Here is a 27,568-nt window from a genome sequence, read left to right on the forward strand (position 1 = left end):
TGTTAACATGAACAATTTGGGAACAAAGTAGGCTATAATTTGCACGGTTGCTGTAAATCGCGTTGATTAAATCTAACGAAGCTTATCATGTCGAATGCTTTTTCCCCCTTAGTTGGTCAGAACAAAAATGGATGTTACTTACTTGTTCAGAAGACATTTTCTTATGAAAATTCTTATGTTGGTCAAACTTTCAAAAAGTGAATCTGTGATTCTGTATGCCAGTATCCACACAGCGCGGTGACTGACAGCAGCACTCGCCTCAAAGCACTGTGTTCATCCGCGCTGTTTCATGCCGATTTACAACCCACGTAAAGATGATAATTCAGCCAATCACTGCAGTTACAGATTTCGAACAGAGAGATGGCGACAAAGAGGATATCCCGGCTCTGACAGGGATATCCCTGTTCGTGACTCACTGTGACCGGATCGTTCCCGGCAGCAAAAGCATAAGATAAATATACGGGTTCTGATATCATGTGACCAAAATTCAGTGACGAATATGACGACATCTGAGGATGATATATTGCTGGTTTTAATAAACCAAAACCCAATGTCTGCTAAACATCACAAGATTAACTTCCACAGTGCAATAAATATGTGTAGATTTTTTGTTGGTTTTCAATTGTGATAATAGTCACATAATCTTCCAAACGACTCACGCCGATGCCATATCGCCCTGATAAAAGCTTGATGTCATCCCAGCCAACACAATCCACACTAACCACATGTAATGTCTTTCTTTAAAGTTGGAATTGGGTTTTTTTCTGATGTTTATTCCAACCAAATTGCAACGTCTGTCCAAAGTTGGAGTTTGACATCAAACAAACAGACATCAACACAATATCCATTCATGCTTTGATATTATGCTTGGCAAGTAGTGAAGTAAAAGTTTCACAAAATAAAAATTCTCTGATAATGTACAGATACTTGAAAACTACTTAAGTACAGTAATGAAGTAGAAATACCTTCATTAAGCTTCAACATCTATTCCAACTATTTATAAAAAAATAAAAATAAACTTTTCCCTTAGAATTCGAGTTATAATATAAGATTATAAACGAGGCTGTGAAAGTAAACGAGTGAGTAGATGAGTTTATCTGTTAATGACAGACAACCTCCTTTTGACAAGACAAGTAAAAGCTATAAAAACCAGAAGGGGGTATGATGTATTTTATGTTATAGAATAATATGTAAAACAGTGGCCCCAAATACTATTTTTTTACTTAAGTTGCACTTACAAAAATGAACATAAGACCAAACACAGTTAGACGACACCATCAATACGAATGAATGTCATTGCATTAGATAATGAAGTACCAAAGCAAGCTGAATTTGTTTTAGTGAACCAAACGTCTCGGGTTACATATGTAACCCATGTTCTGTGAATAGAGAACGAGACGCAATGGGAGACGCCTTCGGGCGGAGCTGATTGCCTGAACCCGTTTAGCATCACGCTAATTTATTAGCAGATGACTCACTGTTGATGTAGTGAACGAGCCATAGGTTTCCTATCAGAGGATCCACCCTCGGCAGCGAGAGTATTGCAGAGTCTCATTCCCTATTCAGAGAACACGGGTTACACAAATAACCGAGACGTTTCTTTCATAGGTTCACTCAGCGCTGTGTAGCTATGACACAAGGGGAACGATATACCACACAAGAGAGCGCCACTTCAGGTCAGAGTCCGGCTCCAATAACCTCTCCAGAACAACCGGCGAATCCCAGAGAGGGACACTAACAGAACGCGCAGGTCTCAAGTGTCTAACTCACGCATTTCACGAGTTCACACTTACGACTGATCAGAGAGTAAACGGTTATTTGGCGTGCTGTCCGGGGGGAGATTGGGCCCGAACCCAGAGTACTCCCCCCGTATCTCTGGTTAGGAAGATAACCAGGCAAGTGTGAGGAGATGGGGTGGTGGAGGGAAGCTGAAACTGTCGAGGAATATGGGCGAGTCGACTGTGTGTATTTATAGGCCTTCTCGTGCTGATTGAGTGGACCTGCTGATTGCTGACAGCTGGCTGGAATGACTTGGAAGGGCCAAAGGGATTACCTCGACTGGAGGGAATGCATGTAGCCTCAAACTCGGCCATGTATGAGTGAAGGGATCCATCCCCAGAGGCACCGGAGGTCGGCACTGATTCGAGTCCTGCGACGCTAAGAGGTCCAGCCCCGCCTCGCCGAAGAGACTCCAAATCTGAGCCACAGTTTGAGTTTCTGTCTCATCAGAAAGTCCGCTGCGAGGCTCAAGGCAACGCTGCTCGTGCGACTCGTGACACGGGCTCCGTGTTTGATGTTTGTTTAGTTTGTTTTATATCAATTGTTTTGTAGTTTTCATTTATTTATTATTTATATACGAGATGGCTAACTTTGGGCCTTCTGGTGTTCATTTCTCAACCAATATTGGCTCTGTGGACAATGACTGGAGCATGTATATCCACCGTGAAAAATCTGGTTTATGCGCCGCTTGCTGTTCTGCCGACAATGGATTCAACACTTGTCCCAAAATGTCTTTTGGTTGGCATCAGTTGGAAAAAGTCTAAAGCGAAACGGAGGAAAAGGGGTTGGAGAGGAGGAATACTCAAACGGCTACGGAGAAGAGGTTGCCCTCCCCTGCTATCACCTTACCACATGTTAGATCCCTGAGAAATACAATTGACGAGCTGTCTGCGTTGATCAGATATGACGGGGATTATCGTCACACAAGCCTTTTCTGTTTTACTGAGACATGGCTCGCCCAACAGCGATTCTCACCTTGATGGATTTACTTTGATTCGGTTTGATCGAGATACCTTTAAAACTCAGAAAACTGTGGGTGGGGGGCTGTGAATAACAGATGGGGACACTTTACGCTGAGGGAAACCGATTGCTCAAAACATTATGAAATCATGGTGGTTCTCGACCACATTATCTCCCTCGAGAATTTACCCAAATAACAGTGATACTGGTGTACGTCCCGGGACCTGATTTTATGCCAGCTGCTGAAAGCATTGCAGACACTTTTAATAATGTTGTAAATAGAGTTGGAGATCAGCCGGTGTTTCTGCTCGGAGGTTTTAATCGATGTGACGTTGCTACACATCTGCCGAATCTGGAGCAATAGGTCACGTCGGTCACTCGGCTGGTCAAAACTGTGGAAATATACCAAGCACTTACATCTCCAAGGTACGCCCGCCTCGTGGTCGTTCTGATCATAATGCTGTTCTGCTTCTACCTCGGTACAAGCAACAATTAAAAACTGAGAAAGTGCAAACTAGGACTATCCAGGTATGGGACTTTGATTCCACTGAAATACTAAAAGGATGCTTTGAAGTGACAGATTGGAATGTATTTTTTAAGGACTGTGGAAATGATGTAGATATGCTCAATGCTTCCCTATCTGGGTATGTAGAGTTTAGTGTAGACAGTGTCATTCCTGTAAAACATGTGAGGTGTCACCCTAACAACAAGCCCTGGGTTACAAAAGATCTGAAACATTGTTTAAATCTTAAAAAAATTGCTTTTTTTAAATGGAGATAGATATGGTTTTAACCTTGTACAGAAAGAATTTAAGCAAAACATTGAGGAGGCCAAACAGCAGAGGCGGACAGAGTAGGCCTACAGAGCTTTGTTACTTGAGTAAAAGTACAGATACCCCTTGCTAAATTTTACTCAAGTACAAGTAAAAGTACTACAGTCAGATGTCTACTTAAGTAAAAGTACTAAAGTACTTGTTTTTAAAAGTACTTGAGTATCAAGAGTACAAGAGTAGATTTTCTAAATATTGCATTACTAATCTACTGGCACAGTGCTTACATTTATGCACAGAAACGTCCTACATGGAGTTATGAAAAATGTTAATGTTAATACTTTGGAGAATGTAAAAGGAATTGAAAGTAAAATCAAGTCATTTTCATCTTTTTACCATGTTGCTTTATTTAATGTAATAAAAATTTTGGGGGGTCCCATCTTTAAATGCGGGGACAATGCAGGTTTTGTGTTTTCTGTTTGATGTCTCTGTGAAAGTTTTAAAGCATTTTTTATGCCGCTTTCAGAGCGCTCACGTCCGTAACGGAGAACACGTCCATAACATTGTTTTTTCCTCATAAATGCAAACCCGAAAAATAAAATAAAACAAAACAAAATTAATATTTTATGTGCTGTGGAGACTGAGCGCCAACCCTTCTTCATTCGCTGGGTAGTAGCCTACTTTGGTTTGCGCAGTGTAATTCACATAATCAGTAAAAATATATTTTGCCTCCTAAAGTTTTTTTTTTAAGAAATCAGAAATCCCTCGTGGCTACGCCACTGCCACATTTGAACCTGACCGTGTTAAACACACCACATACTCAAGAACATCAAACCAAATGCTTGGCTTACATTAATGTGTAATATAAAATCTGACCATGGAGTTGACTTTGGCGGAAAGCTGAAAGTGATTGCTGATAGGCTGTCCCAATCAGTGGCGCCTGCACAATCCAATCACGTTTGAGAGGGAAACAACAAATTGAGGGTTTCCGAGATTTTTCTTTACTTTTTTTTTTTTTTACTCGGGTACTCACGGTTATGGATAGAAATGTATTGGAGTAAAGAGTACAATATTTGCCTCTCAAATGTACTTGAGTAAAGTCATGAGTACTCCCCAAAAATGATACTCGAGTAAAGTACAGATCCCTCAAAATTGTACTTAAGTACTGTACTCAAGTACTCCGTTACTGTCCGGCTCTGCCAAACAGCAATATAAACGTAAGGTCGAGGAAAAGTAATGCACGGATGGCCTAAACACTGTGATGGGAAGAAACCAGAAGCAACACCATATCCAGTGCCCTGATTCTGCCTGCTTTGCTACCGAACTGAATCAATTTTATGCCCGTTTTTTTCTTTTAAATTTTTTATTATTAAGGATTTTCAAATAATACAAACATCAAAAACAAAGACAAACAAACAAACCCCAAGCGCTGCAAGTTAAATAAAATGTACAATGTACAAATCTGTTTACAAAAAACATAAGTCAAAACAAGAGAAGCCAAAACCTTCTTAAAATAAAAAAAATTCAAATTTTGTGTAGAAAGGATTGGAGAGGATCCCAAAGACTCCTGAATTTGTCCTGTTTGTGGTTGAGGTCATAAGTTAATTTCTCCAAAGGAAGAAAGGCTGAAAGCTGAGAAATCCACATAGACATAGTAGGGACCTGAGATGTAGACCATTTTAATAGTATACATTTCTTAGCCAAGAATATGAGGGTTGTAAACAGAGGTTTGAGGTCTGAGTCAAGCAGGTCTTTAGGAATGTCATTCAGCAAAAAAAGTGAGGGAGATAAAGTAAAACCTATGTCTATTATCTCCTGAATCACAGAGTGAACCCCTTTCCAAAATGGTTGGATATGAACACAGGACCAAAATACATGTGCCCTTACTAGTCCTGCATTTAAAACAGAGGTCGGAGCAACCTGGGAACATTTTATACATTTCTAGAAGAAAAGTTTAAGAAAAGTAAGAAAAGTTTTTAAAATAAATTCTGTGAAAGAATTTAAAATTTTGTTCATGTATGGAAATCGAGGTGCATTTTGGAAAAATACCATCACAGATCCTGGTCCATTTATGCTCGTTTTAATAATAGCTATTCAGATGAGCACTGGACTCCACAGAGCATCCGGACTTTCCCCCATAATAATTGAGGAACAGATTGTGAAAAAAGTTTTAATGCAAGTCAAACCCCAAAAGACATCGGGGCCGGATGGAATAAAGGGCCAGGGGCTGAGGGAATGTGCATCTCAGCTGAAGGGTGTGTTGACACAACTTTTTCAGCTGTCTCTTGACTTTAATGTTGTAGCACAGGCCTGGAAGGAAAGTACCATCATCCCATTACCAAAAAGGGCTCATGCTAAGGTGCTTGAGGACTATAGGCCAGTGGCTTTAACATCTGTGCTCTGCAAGTGTATGGAGAGAGTGGTTTGTCAGCAACTCTCGCAGGCAATAACTGGTAAACTTGACCCTTATATGGGCGGAGTTGAAGATGCCACGCTCACTATGCTGGACAGGGCTGCGAAGCATTTGGACTTGGCAAATTCATGCTTTAGGGTTTTATTTATGGACTTTTCTTCTGCCTTTGATACTATGAATATAAACACACTTCTGAGGCGTCTGGAGGAGCTACAGGTGCATCAAACCTTGATTTTATGGATTAATAGTAAGTCAGAAGTTGGTCATATGTGGTTTTAAAATCTGGTCTCCCACAGGGATGTGTTTTATCCCCAATTCTTTTCTCTATCTATTCCAGTTTCCCCCACCCCAACTCAATATCTTTCTATATTTCTATATTTCTGTGTTCTCTCCTCTTTGCGTCAGTCTTCAGCGTGTCCCGTCTCTGGCCTGTGTTAACGTCCTGTTAACAGACTTCGTAATATTTTCACACAAATTACATTTCGTAAAATCATTGCAATGCAGTTTGTGTGTAAGTCCGGAATAGAGATCAGCCAAAAGTAAACAAAAAATCATCAGTTTCCGATTTATGGCGGGTTGACCGGTGCACCTCGAGAAAAAGGACGCACCACAACAATTATTTGAACTAGCAAAAATGCTTCCAAATTTTTTTTGAGGTGGCACAGATTTGGGGAGCATATGCGACCAAAATTGGCACGATTTCCAGCCTTGATAATGTGTTTTTTATAACTTATAACTAATAACTTATTTTTCTGTTATTTTCGGGAACGATCGACGGGTTGGCGCTGTCACGGTTTGGGTTTTGTGTCTTGTTCCTTGTTCTTGTATGTCATGCGCCATCCAGCCCAAAGCCCTCGCCGCTGGCGACGTCCAGTCCCGAGCCTTCTTCACCGTTGGTCCCGGCCGATCCAGAGACTGCTCACGCCACGTCTGCCCAGCCAGAGACTGTTCACGTCACGTCTGCCCAGCCAGAGACTGTTCACGTCACGTCTTCCCAGTGAGAGACCGTTCACGCCACGTATGTGACCGCAACACTGGCCATTATGGCCACAGCCATGTGGTGTGGGTGGGCTGCGCACACACTCGAGCCAGTGTCTGCTGTTCCTGAGCCTGAGCCGGTGTCTGTTCCTGAGCCTGAGCCGGTGTCTGTTCCTGAGCCTGAGTCTGTTCCTGAGCCTGAGCCGGTGTCTGTTCCTGAGCCTGAGCCGGTGTCTGTTCCTGAGCCGGTGTCTGTTCCTGAGCCTGAGCCGGTGTCTGTTCCTGAGCCTGAGTCTGTTCCTGAGCCTGAGCCGGTGTCTGTTCCTGAGCCTGAGCCGGTGTCTGTTCCTGAGCCGGTGTCTGTTCCTGAGCCTGAGCCGGTGTCTGTTCCTGAGCCTGAGCCGGTGTCTGTTCCTGAGCCGGTGACTGCTCCTGCCTATGACCCCGTAACTACCCTCAATAAATTTTTTGGGGGGGGGGCAGTAGGTCCTCGCCGTGGCAACTTAGGGGCCCACGGCCACCAGAAAGATCCTCACCGCTATGGCCACCCGAGGGGTCTTCACCGCCATGGCCGCCCGAAGGGTCTTCACTGCCCTGGTCGCCCGAAGGGTCTTCACTGCCCTGGTCGCCCGAAGGGTCTTCACCGCCCTGGCCACCCGAAGGGTCTTCACCGCCCTGGCCGCCCGAAGGGTCTTCACCGCCCTGGCCGCCCGAAAGGTCGTCACCGCCCTGGCCGCCCGAAGGGTCTTCACCGCCCTGGCCGCCCGAAGGTTCTTCTCCACCGTGGCCGCCTGAACTGCCTGCTCCACCCTGGTCGCCTGCACAGCCTGGTCTGCCCACGCTCCATGGCCCAGGCCCTCCATCCCTCCCCCGGGACCACCTCCGTGTCACCACCCTCCTGAACTATTTTTTTTGTTTTGATGGGCGTCGGTAGCCGCCCATGGGGGGGGGCTGTGTCACGGTTTGGGTTTTGTGTCTTGTTCCTTGTTCTTGTATGTCATGTGATTCCCTGTTTGCCATGTGTCTTGTCTATTGTTCCCAGGTGTTTCTCGTTAGCCACGCCCCCTTGTTATCTCGTTTAGCTTGTTTGTCCTTGTATTTAAGCCCTGTGTTTCAGTTCAGTCCTTGTGAGTTCTTATGTTGTTATCGTCGATTTTGGTCGTGCTTTCCCTGAGTCCTGTGACGGGCCGCTGGCTGGAGTGTCGCCTCAGACGGGCCGCTGGCTGGAGTGTCGCCTCAGACGGGCCGCTGGCTGGAGTCTCGCCTCAGACGGGCCGCTGGCTGGAGTGTCGCCTCAGACGGGCCGCTGGCTGGAGTCTCGCCGCTGGCTGGAGTCTCGCCTCAGACGGGCCGCTGGCTGGAGTCTCGCCTCAGACGGGCCGCTGGCTGGAGTCTCGCCTCAGACGGGCCGCTGGCTGGAGTCTCGCCTCAGACGGGCCGCTGGCTGGAGTCTCGCCTCAGACAGGCCGCTGGCTGGAGTCTCGCCTCAGACGGACCGCTGGCTGGAGTCTCGCCTCAGACGGACCGCTGGCTGGAGTCTCGCCTCAGACGGGCCGCTGGCTGGAGTCTCGCCTCAGACGGGCCGCTGGCTGGAGTCTCGCCTCAGACGGGCCGCTGGCTGGAGTCTCGCCTCAGACGGGCCGCTGGCTGGAGTCTCGCCAGAAAGATCCTCACCGCTATGGCCACCCGCTGGCTGGAGTCTCGCCTCAGACGGGCCGCTGGCTGGAGTCTCGCCTCAGACGGGCCGCTGGCTGGAGTCTCGCCTCAGACGGGCCGCTGGCTGGAGTCTCGCCTCAGACGGGCCGCTGGCTGGAGTCTCGCCTCAGACGGACCGCTGGCTGGAGTCTCGCCTCAGACGGGCCGCTGGCTGGAGTCTCGCCTCAGACGGGCCGCTGGCTGGAGTCTCGCCTCAGACGGGCCGCTGGCTGGTGTCTCGCCTCAGACGGGCCGCTGGCTGGAGTCTCGCCTCAGACGGGCCGCTGGCTGGAGTCTCGCCTCAGACGGGCCGCTGGATGGAGTCTCGCCTCAGACGGGCCGCTGGCTGGAGTCTCGCCTCAGACGGGCCGCTGGCTGGAGTCTCGCCTCAGACGGGCCGCTGGCTGGTGTCTCGCCTCAGACGGGCCGCTGGCTGGTGTCTCGCCTCAGACGGGCCGCTGGCTGGAGTCTCGCCTCAGACGGGCCGCTGGCTGGAGTCTCGCCTCAGACGGGCCGCTGGCTGGAGTCTCGCCTCAGACGGGCCGCTGGCTGGTGTCTCGCCTCAGACGGGCCGCTGGCTGGTGTCTCGCCTCAGACGGGCCGCTGGCTGGAGTCTCGCCTCAGACGGGCCGCTGGCTGGAGTCTCGCCGCTGGCTGGAGTCTCGCCTCAGACGGGCCGCTGGCTGGAGTCTCGCCTCAGACGGGCCGCTGGCTGGAGTCTCGCCTCAGACGGGCCGCTGGCTGGTGTCTCGCCTCAGACGGGCCGCTGGCTGGAGTCTCGCCTCAGACGGGCCGCTGGCTGGAGTCTCGCCTCAGACGGGCCGCTGGCTGGAGTCTCGCCTCAGACGGGCCGCTGGCTGGAGTCTCGCCTCAGACGGGCCGCTGGCTGGAGTCTCGCCTCAGACGGGCCGCTGGCTGGAGTCTCGCCTCAGACGGGCCGCTGGCTGGAGTCTCGCCTCAGACGGGCCGCTGGCTGGAGTCTCGCCTCAGACGGGCCGCTGGCTGGAGTCTCGCCTCAGACGGGCCGCTGGCTGGAGTCTCTTCTCAGACGGGCCGCTGGCTGGAGTCTCGCCTCAGACGGGCCGCTGGCTGGAGTCTCGCCTCAGACGGGCCGCTGGCTGGAGTCTCGCCTCAGACGGGCCGCTGGCTGGAGTCTCGCCTCAGACGGGCCGCTGGCTGGAGTCTCGCCTCAGACGGGCCGCTGGCTGGAGTCTCGCCTCAGACGGGCCGCTGGCTGGAGTCTCGCCTCAGACGGGCCGCTGGCTGGAGTCTCGCCTCAGACGGCCCGCTGGCTGGACGCCTGACGCTTACGACACACTTTTCCGGAAACACTTCGGGAGTTTGAAGTCGTGATCTGATTGGTTGAATTCTACAGGATCTCCGGGAGACTTGTGTGTCGCGTTCTTTAACAGTCTGCCTGGAAACAAACGCGTGTCGCCAAAACCCCTCGTGAAAGAAGAACGCTGTTGTTTTTACAACTTGACAATGAGGATCTAGGATCAGCTAAACATTGCAAAGATTTTTTAAATCGTGCTTAATATTTTCTAAACAAGTATTTATTTCCAGTTCAATTTTCCGATTTCCCATGGGCCCCCCCGACTGGTTCTTGGTTCTACTGGTTCTTGACTGGTGAATAATTGGATAATAAATACAGCGTAAATATAATTTATTATAAAAAAATCCCCTAAAAATACAAAATATGAAATAAAAAACATGATCAAACTGAAGGTAGTGATGCAGAATGTGTTGCAGACGTTCACTAAGAGCTTGCATGAGAACAGATTTCAATACACTTTGTGAATTGTTACAAGGGAAAACTGAGGATCACAAACACCAAACTTTCAAAAGAAACTAGGAGAGGCATGACAAAAGAAGCCATTCGTGTGTGTGTGTGTGTGTGTGATTGATCATCAGACCGGCTCTGACCCTCAGAGACACAACAGTAGTGTATTCCAGCCTGTATAACCTGAGCTGAACGCATGACAGGGACGAGGACACACACTCACAGGAATAACAGCACTACGATGACGGACGTGTGTAATATAAAGAGCTCGACTCTGACGCTCATATCCGAAGCCTTCCTTCAGTCATCATCTCTTCTGTTAGTCGGTTCACTACAGCACAGCAAACCCAAGCCGGTCATTAACGAGCAGCGGATATTAACTCCAGTAATATCATGTGTGTGTGTCTGCCTGAGCAAATTAATCAACATTTATTACCATAAATCCTACATAGAGACTGAGTCACAGTTTCTGTTTCCCTTCTCCAGTGTAATGATCCCCGGTGTTTGTTGAACAGCTGGAGTGGACATACTTTATTATACTAAACACGGTGAGTGTATCTATAGGTTATATTACTCACAGATAACATTTTACATCAATACAATTAATAAATGTAGATCTTATTAAAAAAAAGCACTGGGTTATTTTAGCATACAATATTTGAAATTAAATTTTAATGAATGAGTTTCCTTTTAGTTGTACAGAATAATAAACGCCTAATGCTTTGAACTATTATAATAAATGTTCAAAGCAGCGCTCAGCCTCACATCAGTGTGTGTTCAGGATTTCCCTTCACTGTCTCTCTCACACACACACACACACAAACACACACACACACACGCACGCACGCAAGCACGCACGCACGCACGCACGCACGCACGCACACACACACACACACACACACACACACACACACACACACACACACACACAGCTGTGTTTTTGTGATATATGAGGACATTCCATAGGCGTAATGACTTTTATACTGGACAAACTGTATATTCTGTCCCCCTACACTGCCCCTATCCCTAAACCTGCCCATCACACACACACACACACACACACACACACACACACACACACACACACACACACACACACACACACACACACACACACACACACACACACACACACACACACACACACACACTGCCCCTATCCCTAAACCTGCCCATCACACACACACACACACACACACACACACACACACACACACACACACACACACACACACACACACACACACACACTGCCCCTATCCCTAAACCTGCCCATCACACACACACACACACACACACACACACACACACACACACACACACACACACACACACACACACACACACACACACACACACACACACACACACACACACACACACACTGCCCCTATCCCTAAACCTGCCCATCACAGAAGACATGCTGCATTTTTACATTAAAAAAACACACATTGTTTTTTATGTTTTTTAAGCTATTTGAAATATGAGGACTCATGCAATGTCCTCATGTATCACGTGTAAGTTGTAATACCAGTGTAATATGCATGTCATTATACACATTTGTGTCCTCATATATCACAAAAACAAAAGCTCAGACACAGACACACACACATACACACACACACACACACACACTCTCTCTCTCTCAGACACACACACACACACACACACACACACACACACACACACACACACACACACACACTCACTCACTCAGACACAAACACTCTCTCAGACAGACACACACACACACACACACACACACACACACACACACACACACACACACACACACACACACACACACTCAGACACAAACACTCTCTCAGACACACACACACACACACACACACTCAGACACAAACACTCTCTCAGACACACACACACACACACACACACACACACACACACACACACACACACACCATGTGGCGCGTCCTGCTGTAGTCTGTACTGTAACTGTGATGGGCGGAGTCAGTCAGCGTGTAACAACTCTGATTGGTCAAGCGCCTGTCAGTCAGAGAAATACACGCCTGCTATTGGTTGAAAGTCTGATTAGGGCCAGTGCTCACGAAGCCCGTGGAGTTTCCTGTGGAAGAAGAAAAAAGAGAGAAAAACCCCTAGTGCGTCTTATTAAACACAGTTCACGTGAGACTGAATGGAGCTATAACGCACATGCATATGTTTGATCATATTTCTTCATGCACTGGATGCTTATTCTCTGGATTAGATTCAAACATCTGGATTTTATATCGTCTGACTCAGGGTGAAGTTTTCATTTTTCCGCAATGTCCCGAGTCTCGGACCCGTTACCGAAAGCACGCCAGGAGAGAATGAAAGACACTAATACAAAGGTGAGTTATACATGAGTTATAACGCTATCTTATGTCCGAATTAAACAGCTATTTTTGCTATTTTTAAAGAATGCACACGCATTATTGTTAAAACACGGGCAACACAGTGACATTATTTAATAAATTATTTCTGATCGGCCAGTGGTTTTCTGCGGCTCTGCTTGATCAAATGAAGTGATATCTCTCTCTCTCTGTATTGATGAGCTCATATAGATGTGTGTGTGTGATGTGTGTGAGAGTTGGAGTAAGAGTTGTGTATTTACACCGAGCTCGAGTCCATTGTGCGTGTGTAAGGACACGTTGTCTCGCGCTGAAGGGAATCAATGGGGGAGGGACATACAAAGAGACACTGCAGCATGATGTTACACGGCACTGACTTCAACACACACACACACACACACATTCACAAAGCGCTAAAGTTACATGTAACGTGTTTGATTGACGCGCGGCCACGCGTTATTATCGTCAGCGCATCTCCCTTTGTCCTCATACACACACTATCATCGTGTCTTTGTTCTCGCGCGCGCGTGTGTGTGTGTGTGTGGAAGGTCTGCATGTCATGCATTTGCCTGTGAATCAATTGATATTCACAAATATCCATTTTTTATGCCTATTAAGCCCTTTTTTAGCGAAGTGCTGCGATTAGTTCCCGTTTCCATATCCCGCACAGCGATGATTCATGTCGCGTTGGCGCATCGCTAAAGATTTGTATTTTGCAAACCTCACAAAACATTTGCATTTAGCACACGTGTCTGACAGTCCTCCTGACCTTCTGGTGTCCGAGGAACTGCACCGGTTCCTCATGGAGCTGTACGGGTGTCTGACCGGGGTCTCTGAGCAAGAGCTGGGTTAGCTCGGAGCACTGGGAACACTGGGGGCACTGGGAGTCTACTGTGCTGAACACAGAGCTGGAGCAGAATCCCCTCAAGGGCATCATGGGAAGAAGTGAACGAGGGATGAGGACTGGTGGAGGATGGAGGAGGTGAAGTGTTCCTCAGATGAAGGGAACGGCTCGAGCGAGAGGGGATGATGACGGATTTAGGTGAACCAGTGTCTGAAACAAGGACACAATACACTAGATTAGAAGATACACGCATTTATGATGTGTTCCACCACCGATACCGATGACATCAGCTTCTCCTCAGAGTTTCATCCAATCAAATGCTTTCGGGAACAGGGGTTTCGATCTCTCAGATCAAATATGATCCTCGGTTTTAAAGCGCCAGATGTCATCAATAATTAGCCCCACAATAAACCCTGTAAATCAGTGTACAGTGATTTCCCCATAAACACACATTATTAAAATCCAAATGTTTTGTGTGCGGTTCACACTTGATCTGGCCATGAGGATACTGGTTACCAGTGGAGACTGTGAACGGCTCCTGTCAGGCTCACACTGGACTGATTACTGTAATTACTCTGCAGAACGGCTCCATACACACACACACGCACACACACACACTCACATGTCTGGTCCACTATCTTTGTGAGGACTCTCCATAGACGTAATGGTTTTTATACTGTACAAACTGTATATTCTGTCCCCTTACACTGCCCCGACCCCTAAACCTGCCCATCACACACACACACACACACACACACACACACACACACACACACACACACACACACACACACACACACACACACACACACACACACACACACACACACACACACACACACACACAAACATTAACCCTACCCCCAAACCTGCCCATCACACATACACACACACACACACACACTAACCCTACCCCCAAACCTGCCCATCACACACACACACACACACACACACACACACACACACACACACTAGGGCTGGGCGATATGGCCCTAAAAAAAAAATCCCCGATTTTTTCACAAAAAATCCAATTTACGATTTAAATCGATTTTTTTTCTCTCCCTACTTAAAATCAATCTGCAGATGACAAAGAAATTGTTCAAAACAAGTTTTAACTTTATTTTGTTTTGATATTCCCTTCTGGGATATTATCTGGATTAAAGTGTAATCAGAAACAACAAGCCAAAAAGACAAGAGGGCAGGCCCAGTCTTTGTAAATAGTGTAAATGTAACATAACATAAAATGGGTGGATTGGGGGGATGTGTAAAAAAAAAAAAAAACTTGCATCACAATAAGTTTATTGTGATTGTCAAATTATTTGGTAACTAAACATAATTGTATCAAGTTTATTAACTATAAACACAATGTTTACATGGTACAAAAAGACTGGTATGCTACTGTTTTTATTATTGCTTAACACAAATTTCAATTCTTGTGATTTTGATTCTGATATTGATTCAATATCAATTCCTTTGGATAAATATTAGGTACAGTAGATACGTTAATGTGTTATGTTAATTGTTCTCCAAAAATAAATCACCTAATGCTGTAAACACAGAGAGCCCTGTCAGCTATTATTATTAAAGGTTAAAAAAACTCAAATTAAACAATGCGTTTTTTATTATAACAAACAACGTTATAATATTTTAATGATATAGGTAAAATATAATAAATGTGTAATATAGTTATCATATTTAGCAAAATACTCCTCTCTAGCAATTATTTTAAGTCCAACTAACATGCGTGCTATGGGTCATTAAAAGGCATCCTGAGGTAAATGTAACGTTACGTGACACATGTTGTTCTCCAGCTGCTTTATGGACATCTTTCCGCGGTTGAAAAACACTGATCGATCGATTTTATTGCATTTGGGTAAGTTAGTACTTAATAAAGAGTAACAGATGATCGGTTCATGTGCCGCTTGAACTGAGATCTGTCAGCGATCTTTCACGTCACATTTACAAGCGCCAAAACTGTCTGTGTTTATTGTTTGAATTTCGTATTAAAGGGGCATTATGCAGAAATCCCGTTTTTGTCAAACAGCGACCCCTAGAGTTACTGTGGAGTACTTGAATTTAACGTTACTGTCGTAAATACCACTCACTCAGAGCGTGACATGGCCTGTTACATAGTAGGCTATACAATAGTACATTGTGTTTAATTTGTCGTTTAATGAGATATAATATTATATGTTGTTAGTGGTGAGAATTTTCACGTGATTAAATACATAGATCCGACAATTTTAATGGTCCAGAGGCAGAACTTTTGCCAAGTGTGTCAGAGGTTCTGGGTTCTAATCAGTAGTAGTATAGTTTATTTTCCTCATCAAAACCGATTGTTTATTAGTGGTTGTTTTTCAAGCAGGGACATGTTTTTTGTGCATTAGATTTTGTGATTTCACCATAACAAAATATAGAGAGTCTCTCAGTCCCCGCAACGGATTCAGGCGCGCGTCACAACAGAACACTGTAACTTATCTGCACCACTGATCGCAGAGGCAACGAGCACTTTGGTCACTTGATTTCAAAAATAACACATTTCAGATCGCCTCTTATTTAACAAACGAACGAAATGAATGCTCTACTAGAGTTACCTGGAGATGTTTTATTTGTTTGTAATGGTAACGTTACATCCGTGCCGCGAGAAGTTTCAATGGGGACATAACACACCCGCAAATTATGCCTATGCTGGTGTCCGACTCCTCGCTCGGTCAGTCTGCCGTTTCCTCTTTCTCTGTTCCTCCGACAATGCTTTCCTAGCTTTCTGCATCTTATATGCCGGCTCAGCCATGACGATAGTGTGACAAACTCCATCCATCTATACCTTGTTCCTGTGTGTGTGTGCAGTTGCCGTAAAGGAATATGTTACATCGCGAGAGCTGATATCACGCGATACTTCCTGACGCGGCCCGCCGCACCGAAGTTGCAAGTGGGATTTTTTCGCTCACAGGCACCAGGGGGGGTCGAGACGCCCACCATTCAACCCGAAAGAAGTTATATAACCATTTCAATAACTCTGAAGCTGTTCAGTTAAGCTAAAAAAGCTGCATAGTGTCCCTTTAAAATTGACCGAATCTGAGAGCTGAGAAACTGTTTCATATCAATAGTAACCTGCTCTAGTCTGTCGGTGTCAGTGTCCTCTTGATCTGCGTTAGAAAATGCATGTGTGCGTGAGAGCGTATAAAAAGTGACAATTGCGTCTCTCACAGTGAACTCGTGAGAGTGGACAGCCCTGCAGATTCAGTTTGTAAATGTTTTCGGCGGGTGTGCTTCTGCTGCCGCGGGCTTGTTCATTTGCCATGTTGTTTGTGTACCTCTATCATGGCAAGCGCTGAGCCCGGTCGGAACTACGGGAGCCCAGATTGGCGCGTCGGCGGTTGTTAAAGAGAAAACCGATTTTCATTCAAAAAAATCGGCGTAAACTCGCGTAAACTACACATTCGAGTTAATCGATAAAATCGATTTATCGCCCAGCCCTAACACACACTAACCCTAAACCTGCCCATCACAGAAAACTTTCTGCTCTTTTACATTTTCTAAAAAACATCATTAAGTATGTCCATTAATCAATTTCCCTTACGGGGACCATTGGCTAGTCCTCACAGTGTAGGTGATTTCACGTTTTACTATTCTTGTGGGGAAATTTGGTCCTCACAATGTAATAAAAACAAGAGCACACACACACACACACACACACACACATTCTCTCTCTCTGTCACACACACACACACACACACACACACACACACACACACACACACACACACACACACACACACACACACACACACACACACACACACACACAGTGATGGAGAAAGCTGTGTAACTGGGCTTATAAAGCCGAAGTCTTCACTCTTCCTCTGAACAGCACACAGACACACACACTTTTTTTTTTTTAGATTTGCCTGATACATTAAAGCTGATGAATACTGTATTATCTCCTTGAGCTGAGACGCTTCAGACATGTTCAACATGATGGTTATGAACTGCTGGTTGGAATCACTTCAAGAAAGGAAAATACAGTAAAATGCAACATGTGCAAGTCTGTCATATCGGCTGCATAACATTATAATGAGAACATTATAATTGTGTGTTTGGGACATGGCTTTTAATGGTGAGGCTTTTGTTTTGCAATCAGGCTCTCAAAAATTATATAAAAATTTGAATTTAGATTTATCAGCCAATTTATCGGTTAATAGGCTTTCAAATATAAGGAATTATCGGTAAGTGTTCATCTTTGTGCATCCCTATAGGAGCATAATTATGAGGGACGTCGATATTATGATCACATTTGTTTTCAATCACGTTTAACCAATTTCCAACTAGAGAAATCGTATCATTACATCATTTATAGGTGATGTGTGTGTTTGAGTGATGGAGCTGTGGCTCAAACTGGGATTATGTTATACGAGGGAAAACTGCAGACTCATGAACCTTCAAAAGTAAAAAAGCCTTATTTGATTCAATAAATTATTTTAGTAAATACTCCTGAACTACCTTGTGTATGAGGTGGGCATTATGATGAGCGTGTACCGGGCCTCCGGATGATGAGCGTGTACCGGGCCTCCAGATGATGAGCGTGTACCGGGCCTCCAGATGATGAGCGTGTACCGGGCCTCCGGATGATGAGCGTGTACCGGGCCTCCGGATGATGAGCGTGTACCGGGCCTCCGGATGATGAGCGTGTACCGGGCCTCCGGATGATGAGCGTGTACCGGGCCTCCTGATGATGAGCGTGTACCGGGCCTCCGGATGATGAGCGTGTACCGGGCCTCCAGATGATGAGCGTGTACCGGGCCTCCAGATGATGAGCGTGTACCGGGCCTCCGGATGATGAGCGTGTACCGGGCCTCCAGATGATGAGCGTGTACCGGGCCTCCAGATGATGAGCGTGTACCGGGCCTCCAGATGATGAGCGTGTACCGGGCCTCCAGATGATGAGCGTGTACCGGGCCTCCTGATGATGAGCGTGTACCGGGCCTCCAGATGATGAGCGTGTACCGGGCCTCCGGATGATGAGCGTGTACCGGGCCTCCAGATGATGAGCGTGTACCGGGCCTCCAGATGATGAGCGTGTACCGGGCCTCCAGATGATGAGCGTGTACCGGGCCTCCGGATGATGAGCGTGTACCGGGCCTCCAGATGATGAGCGTGTACCGGGCCTCCGGATGATGAGCGTGTACCGGGCCTCCAGATGATGAGCGTGTACCGGGCCTCCGGATGATGAGCGTGTACCGGGCCTCCGGATGATGAGCGTGTACCGGGCCTCCGGATGAAGAGTGTGTACCGGGCCTCCGGATGATGAGCGTGTACCGGGCCTCCGGATGATGAGCGTGTACCGGGCCTCCTGATGATGAGCGTGTACCGGGCCTCCGGATGATGAGCGTGTACCGGGCCTCCAGATGATGAGTGTGTACCGGGCCTCCTGATGATGAGCGTGTACCGGGCCTCCAGATGATGAGCGTGTACCGGGCCTCCTGATGATGAGCGTGTACCGGGCCTCCAGATGATGAGCGTGTACCGGGCCTCCAGATGATGAGTGTGTACCGGGCCTCCTGATGATGAGCGTGTACCGGGCCTCCAGATGATGAGCGTGTACCGGGCCTCCTGATGATGAGCGTGTACCGGGCCTCCGGATGATGAGCGTGTACCGGGCCTCCTGATGATGAGCGTGTACCGGGCCTCCAGATGATGAGCGTGTACCGGGCCTCCAGATGATGAGCGTGTACCGGGCCTCCAGATGATGAGCGTGTACCGGGCCTCCAGATGATGAGCGTGTACCGGGCCTCCAGATGATGAGCGTGTACCGGGCCTCCGGATGATGAGCGTGTACCGGGCCTCCTGATGATGAGCGTGTACCGGGCCTCCGGATGATGAGCGTGTACCGGGCCTCCTGATGATGAGCGTGTACCGGGCCTCCAGATGATGAGTGTGTACCGGGCCTCCTGATGATGAGCGTGTACCGGGCCTCCAGATGATGAGCGTGTACCGGGCCTCCTGATGATGAGCGTGTACCGGGCCTCCAGATGATGAGCGTGTACCGGGCGTCCAGATGATGAGCGTGTACCGGGCCTCCAGATGATGAGCGTGTACCGGGCCTCCAGATGATGAGCGTGTACCGGGCCTCCAGATGATGAGCGTGTACCGGGCCTCCAGATGATGAGCGTGTACCGGGCCTCCAGATGATGAGCGTGTACCGGGCCTCCGGATGATGAGCGTGTACCGGGCCTCCGGATGATGAGCGTGTACCGGGCCTCCAGATGATGAGCGTGTACCGGGCCTCCGGATGATGAGCGTGTACCGGGCCTCCAGATGATGAGTGTGTACCGGGCCTCCGGATGATGAGCGTGTACCGGGCCTCCAGATGATGAGCGTGTACCGGGCCTCCGGATGATGAGCGTGTACCGGGCCTCCGGATGATGAGCGTGTACCGGGCCTCCGGATGATGAGCGTGTACCGGGCCTCCAGATGATGAGTGTGTACCGGGCCTCTGGATGATGAGTGTGTTCCGGGCCTCCAGATGGGTCAGTTGCTTTTAATAAATATGTCGTTGGACTGTTTCTCTGGTAATACGCTTCTAAGGCCGTCAGTAAACACAAACGAGCGTGAGAAATGAAAAGCTGTGTGATTGAAAGGATAATGTTTCATAGAGGCGAGGGCGGAGAAGAGAGATCAGAGACCTGAGACACAAAGGGACAGACTGAGTGAAAACAACAAAGACCGCGAGTGAGAAGAGTGAAAGATCATACCTGACACACACACACACACACACACACACACACACACACACACACACACACACACACACGTGATGCAGGACTGCAGACTCACACTCGAGAGCACTTCACCAGTTCAGGAGCGTTGGGGGATGTTTAATAGGAATATGAACATTTTGGCCAATACCGATAACTCTTTATATTTGAAAGCTGATAACCGATATATTGGCTGGAAAATCTTTTTTGAGAGCCTGATTGCAAAAACAAAAGTCTCACCATTAAAATCCACGTCTGTTTCACTACGGTTTCCTTTCGCTTGTTGTTTCTCATAAGTAAACAATGTATGGAAGCTTGTTTCTGCCACAGAATCAAAAATAAAAAAGGCAATTCTCACAATTGCGAGTTTATATCTCGCAACTGCATGATTTTAAGTCGCAATTGTGTGTTATAAAGTTGCAGTTGCGAGTTTTAAAGTCAGAATTGTGAGATATAAACTTGCAATTGGCGAAAAATAAATTCTTAAATTCTGGCAATTCTGGCAATTGGGAGATATAAACACAATTCTGAGGAAAAAAAGTCGCAACTATCTTTTTAAATGTTTTTTTCTGTTGCGGAAACAAGCTTCCATACAAACTTTAGCTCTTCTTGGCGGCAATGATAAATGCAGATAATAACATGCCACTATTTAACTATTTATATAGTATGTATTTTAGGAGAGCAAAAGAATTAGATGCTTCCATGATCTCTCCAGTGGCTCTTCCTCTAGTTCTGGTTTGCGGTTACACAAGTACCGGCACATGTTCACACCGGATCATGTAAGCTCTGCGTTTACCCTCTAGGATGGACAACGAGATATTTTGATTTTGCACATTTTTCTCAGCGCACAAATACATCTTACTCTTCTACACTTACTGTAAATCCCCAAGTGTGTGCATCTGGCGTAGAGCACGATCCTGCCAGCACACGAGTCTGTGTTTCCCCGCAGAGTTACAACACGCCACTATAGCGGGTTACTGTGAGCCGGCTCGACCGGTTACCCGCGCACAAGAGCAACACACCATCAGACGCTGGAGTAATGAACACACACCATCAGACGCTGGAGTAATGAACACACACCATCAGACGCTGGAGTAATGAACACACACCATCAGGCGCTGGAGTAATGAACACACACCATCAGACGCTGGAGTAATGAACACACACCATCAGGCGCTGGAGTAATGAACACACACCATCAGACGCTGGAGTAATGAACACACACCATCAGACGCTGGAGTAATGAACACACACCATCAGACGCTGGAGTAATGAACACACACCATCAGGCGCTGGAGTAATGAACACACACCATCAGGCGCTGGAGTAATGAACACACACCATCAGACGCTGGAGTAATGAACACACACCATCAGGCGCTGGAGTAATGAACACACACCATCAGGCGCTGGAGTAATGAACACACACCATCAGGCGCTGGAGTAATGAACACACACCATCAGACGCTGGAGTAATGAACACACACCATCAGGCGCTGGAGTAATGAACACACACCATCAGGCGCTGGAGTAATGAACACACTGAACACACACCATCAGACGCTGGAGTAATGAACACACACCATCAGGCGCTGGAGTAATGAACACACACCATCAGGCGCTGGAGTAATGAACACACACCATCAGGCGCTGGAGTAATGAACACACTGAACACACACCATCAGGCGCTGGAGTAATGAACACACACCATCAGGCGCTGGAGTAATGAACACACACCATCAGGCGCTGGAGTAATGAACACACACCATCAGGCGCTGGAGTAATGAACACACACCATCAGGCGCTGGAGTAATGAACACACACCATCAGACGCTGGAGTAATGAACACACACCATCAGGCGCTGGAGTAATGAACACACACCATCAGGCGCTGGAGTAATGAACACACACCATCAGGCGCTGGAGTAATGAACACACACCATCAGGCGCTGGAGTAATGAACACACACCATCAGGCGCTGGAGTAATGAACACACACCATCAGGCGCTGGAGTAATGAACACACACCATCAGGCGCTGGAGTAATGAACACACACCATCAGACGCTGGAGTAATGAACACACACCATCAGGCGCTGGAGTAATGAACACACACCATCAGACGCTGGAGTAATGAACACACACCATCAGACGCTGGAGTAATGAACACACACCATCAGACGCTGGAGTAATGAACACACACCATCAGACGCTGGAGTAATGAACACACACCATCAGACGCTGGAGTAATGAACACACACCATCAGGCGCTGGAGTAATGAACACACACCATCAGGCGCTGGAGTAATGAACACACACCATCAGACGCTGGAGTAATGAACACACACCATCAGACGCTGGAGTAATGAACACACACCATCAGACGCTGGAGTAATGAACACACACCATCAGACGCTGGAGTAATGAACACACACCATCAGACGCTGGAGTAATGAACACACAGCATCAGACGCTGGAGTAATGAACACACACCATCAGGCGCTGGAGTAATGAACACACACCATCAGGCGCTGGAGTAATGAACACACACCATCAGGCGCTGGAGTAATGAACACACACCATCAGACGCTGGAGTAATGAACACACACCATCAGGCGCTGGAGTAATGAACACACACCATCAGGCGCTGGAGTAATGAACACACACCATCAGGCGCTGGAGTAATGAACACACACCATCAGGCGCTGGAGTAATGAACACACACCATCAGGCGCTGGAGTAATGAACACACACCATCAGGCGCTGGAGTAATGAACACACACCATCAGACGCTGGAGTAATGAACACACTGAACACACACCATCAGACGCTGGAGTAATGAACACACACCATCAGGCGCTGGAGTAATGAACACACACCATCAGACGCTGGAGTAATGAACACACACCATCAGGCGCTGGAGTAATGAACACACACCATCAGGCGCTGGAGTAATGAACACACTGAACACACACCATCAGACGCTGGAGTAATGAACACACACCATCAGGCGCTGGAGTAATGAACACACACCATCAGGCGCTGGAGTAATGAACACACACCATCAGGCGCTGGAGTAATGAACACACTGAACACACACCATCAGGCGCTGGAGTAATGAACACACACCATCAGGCGCTGGAGTAATGAACACACACCATCAGGCGCTGGAGTAATGAACACACACCATCAGGCGCTGGAGTAATGAACACACACCATCAGGCGCTGGAGTAATGAACACACACCATCAGGCGCTGGAGTAATGAACACACACCATCAGACGCTGGAGTAATGAACACACACCATCAGGCGCTGGAGTAATGAACACACACCATCAGGCGCTGGAGTAATGAACACACACCATCAGGCGCTGGAGTAATGAACACACACCATCAGGCGCTGGAGTAATGAACACACACCATCAGGCGCTGGAGTAATGAACACACACCATCAGGCGCTGGAGTAATGAACACACACCATCAGGCGCTGGAGTAATGAACACACACCATCAGACGCTGGAGTAATGAACACACTGAACACACACCATCAGACGCTGGAGTAATGAACACACACCATCAGGCGCTGGAGTAATGAACACACACCATCAGGCGCTGGAGTAATGAACACACACCATCAGGCGCTGGAGTAATGAACACACACCATCAGGCGCTGGAGTAATGAACACACACCATCAGGCGCTGGAGTAATGAACACACACCATCAGGCGCTGGAGTAATGAACACACACCATCAGGCGCTGGAGTAATGAACACACACCATCAGGCGCTGGAGTAATGAACACACACCATCAGGCGCTGGAGTAATGAACACACACCATCAGGCGCTGGAGTAATGAACACACACCATCAGACGGTGGAGTAATGAACACACACCATCAGGCGCTGGAGTAATGAACACACACCATCAGGCGCTGGAGTAATGAACACACACCATCAGACGGTGGAGTAATGAACACACACCATCAGACGCTGGAGTAATGAACACACACCATCAGACGCTGGAGTAATGAACACACACCATCAGACGCTGGAGTAATGAACACACACCATCAGACGCTGGAGTAATGAACACACACCATCAGACGGTGGAGTAATGAACACACTGAACACACACACCAGGCTCTGCTCGTTCTCTCAGCGCTTCACTAACACAACCATGACGTTCTCCAGGAACAGAACCACAACACATTATATCTAAACAAAACGTGTTCAAACACACCAGTACAGACTTGGAGACTATGATAACAATACAAACTCTCTTCATAGTATACCTGGCATCACTTAAAGCCTTTATGGATAATGGATTATAAAGGTATTCATAATGTACGTTATAATGCATTAATATCGGCAGATCCCTTGTTACGCCTGAAACTGGTTGTTTGTCATGCATTATACTTTCTAAAGGTGTGACGATTTATTTTAGGATTGAGGGTGAGTGTGATTTCATGAGCTCATGTTCACACACACTGATGTCTCTATAACCTCAGTGGAGGAAACCGGACACACACACACACACACCATAACCGACACACACACACACCATAACCGACACACACACAGACCATAACCGACACACACACACACACACACACACGCGGAAGGAAGCCGTGTTCGCAACTCTTTCTGAAAGACATTGTAAAAATAGTCTGTCACTACCTATAACCTGTCACTCACAGGAGATCAGCCAATAGCAAACCACAACCAGCCAATCAGCTCCACACAGACACAATCAAGCCCCGCCCACATGTGCTCCCGCTCCAGAGGCGTTTCACTCGATATGAAAAGACGAGTGTAACTTCCCTTCATGCAACTTTAACCTCAGACTCTTCCACAGAAGAGGAAGTAGCGTGTGTGACTTCCTGTTCCTGTTCAGATCTCTGACTCTAACGGACTCTAGCAAAGCCTGCTAAACACCGGCGGGAACGACCCATGCTTTGAACACCCGGGATGTTCTGTGCTCTTCTAATGTGTTGATCTGAGTTTGTAATATGGGGTAGTTTGTATGGGATAGTCAAGTCAAGTCAAGTCAAGTCACATTTATTTATATAGCGCTTTTCACAATACAGATTGCATCAAAGCAGCTTCACAGTGATAACATGAAAGTAGTACAACACAGTTCAATAATATTGTTGAATATTAAATATCCCCAACTAAGCAAGCCAAAAGCAAGGCGACAGTGGCAAGGAACCAAAACTCCATCAGATTGGATGGAGAAAAAAACCTTGGGAGAACCCAGGCTAGTCAGGGGCCAGTTCTCCTCTGGCTAACAATCATAGGGTTTTAAAGAAGCTTTACAGTAAGTCCATATCAGAGAGTACCTGGAAAAAATACATTTAGTTAATCATGTAATATTTAGGGGATAACATATCGCCGGCGTTGAGTCGTCTCTTCGCAGGCGTTGAGTCGTCTCTTCACAGGCGTTGGTCTTCTCATCACAGGCGTTGAGGCATCCGAAATCCCTGTGAGAGGCAGGATACCAAACTGGAGCCTACGAACGCCATTTTTCTCGGGACAAGCGTCCCGAGATAACAGCAGAAAGGCAGATGGGAAATAATTAGCATAGCTGATGTTCATAATGATTTCCATTACACGGGAGTAGGTGTTAGAAAACCATAATCTCACAACTCTCCGTAACCCAAACTCTCCGCAACCATACGGACCGACCCGTTTGTCTATAAGGCTGTCGAGCCCCACTGGTGCGTTAAGCAGTTTCAGTGGCAAACGGTTCCGTATGGCATAGCAGAGGACTAAAAGGTAAGCATTATGTGAATGCTTGACTAAAGAGACACGTCTTTAGTCTAGTTTTAAACTGTGTCAGCGAGTCAGAGCATCGGACCGTATCGGGAAGGCTATTCCAGAGTTTTGGAGCTAAATGCGAGAATGCCCTCCCTCCTTTCGTGGACTTCGATATCCTAGGAATGACCAGAAGCCTTGAATTTAGTGATCTTAGAGAACGCGGTGGATTGTAGGGCGAAAGAAGGTCCATTAAATACACAGGAGCTAAACCATTAAGGGCTTTATAGGTCAGTAGTAGTACTTTGTAATTGATACGGAACTTAATAGGTAACCAGTGCAGAGATGATAAAATCGGTGTTATATGATCATATTTTCTTGATCTAGTAAGAACTCTAGCGGCTGCATTTTGCACTAACTGTAGCTTGTTTATTGAGGATGCAGGACAACCAGCTAATAAAGCATTACAGTAATCTAGTCTCGAGGTCATGAATGCATGAACTAACTTTTCTGCATCAGAAACAGATAGCATGTTACGTAATTTAGCAATGTTTCTAAGGTGGAAAAAGGCTGTTCTTGTAACAGATGAAATATGATTTTCGAAAGACAAGTTGCGGTCTAGTATAACACCCAGGTCTTTTACTGTAGTGGAAAAAGTAACAGGGCATCCTTCTATATTAAAGTCGTATTGTAAGAGGTTTTGTGTGTAGTTTTTTGGACCAATAAGTAATACCTCCGTTTTATCTGAATTTAATAGCAGGAAATTACGCGTCATCCAGCATTTTATATCTTTGAGACACTCTGTCAATTTAGATGAGGTAATGTTTTCATCTGGTCGTGATGAAATATATAATTGAGTGTCGTCAGCATAACAGTGGAAATTAATTCCATGTTTTCTTATAATATTACCAAGTGGCAGCATATATATTGAGAATAGCAGAGGGCCTAACACCGATCCTTGCGGTACTCCGTAGTCTACTGACGTTATCTTTGATTTTCCCCCGTGTAAAGAGACAAAATGATAACGGTCAGATAAGTACGATCTAAACCAGCTTAATGCCTGTCCCTGAACACCAGTGTAGTTTTGTAGTCGATCCAAGAGTATTTTATGATCTATAGTGTCGAACGCGGCGCTAAGATCAAGTAGGAATAGTATTGAGAGACAGCCTTGGTCAGAAGCTAAGAGTAGATCATTTGTAATTTTAACTAGCGCAGTTTCTGTGCTATGATGCGGTCTGAATCCTGACTGGAATTTTTCATAGATATCATTTTCTTGCAAAAAAGAGCACAGTTGAGCGGATACAACTTTTTCTAGTATTTTGGACATAAATGGAAGATTTGAAATGGGTCTGTAATTTGCTAGGTTATTTGGATCTAGTTGCGGTTTCTTAATGAGAGGTTTTATTACTGCCAACTTGAATATTCTTGGAACATGACCTAAGAATAAAGACGAGTTAATAATATTAAGAAGAGGCTCTTCCACTACAGG

The 27,568-nt window shown here is 46.8% G+C and overlaps 1 protein-coding gene across 1 annotated transcript in view; it reads left to right on the forward strand.

Moving 5' to 3' along the window:
- Window positions 1-12,442: 12,442 nt before the first annotated feature.
- arhgef2 (rho/rac guanine nucleotide exchange factor (GEF) 2) overlaps window positions 12,443-27,568 on the forward strand; it is a 52,198-nt gene continuing 37,072 nt past the window's right edge. The window contains exon 1 of the mRNA XM_056243764.1: window positions 12,443-12,731. Within this exon, the coding sequence (XP_056099739.1) occupies window positions 12,666-12,731 (66 nt within the window). The 5' untranslated portion in view covers window positions 12,443-12,665. The remainder of the gene's footprint in view (window positions 12,732-27,568) is intronic.

Source organism: Rhinichthys klamathensis, unplaced genomic scaffold (genome assembly GCF_029890125.1).
Source record: "Rhinichthys klamathensis goyatoka isolate OS25496 unplaced genomic scaffold, OSU_Roscu_1.1 h1tg000844l_1, whole genome shotgun sequence".
NCBI classification, from domain to species: domain Eukaryota; kingdom Metazoa; phylum Chordata; class Actinopteri; order Cypriniformes; family Leuciscidae; genus Rhinichthys; species Rhinichthys klamathensis.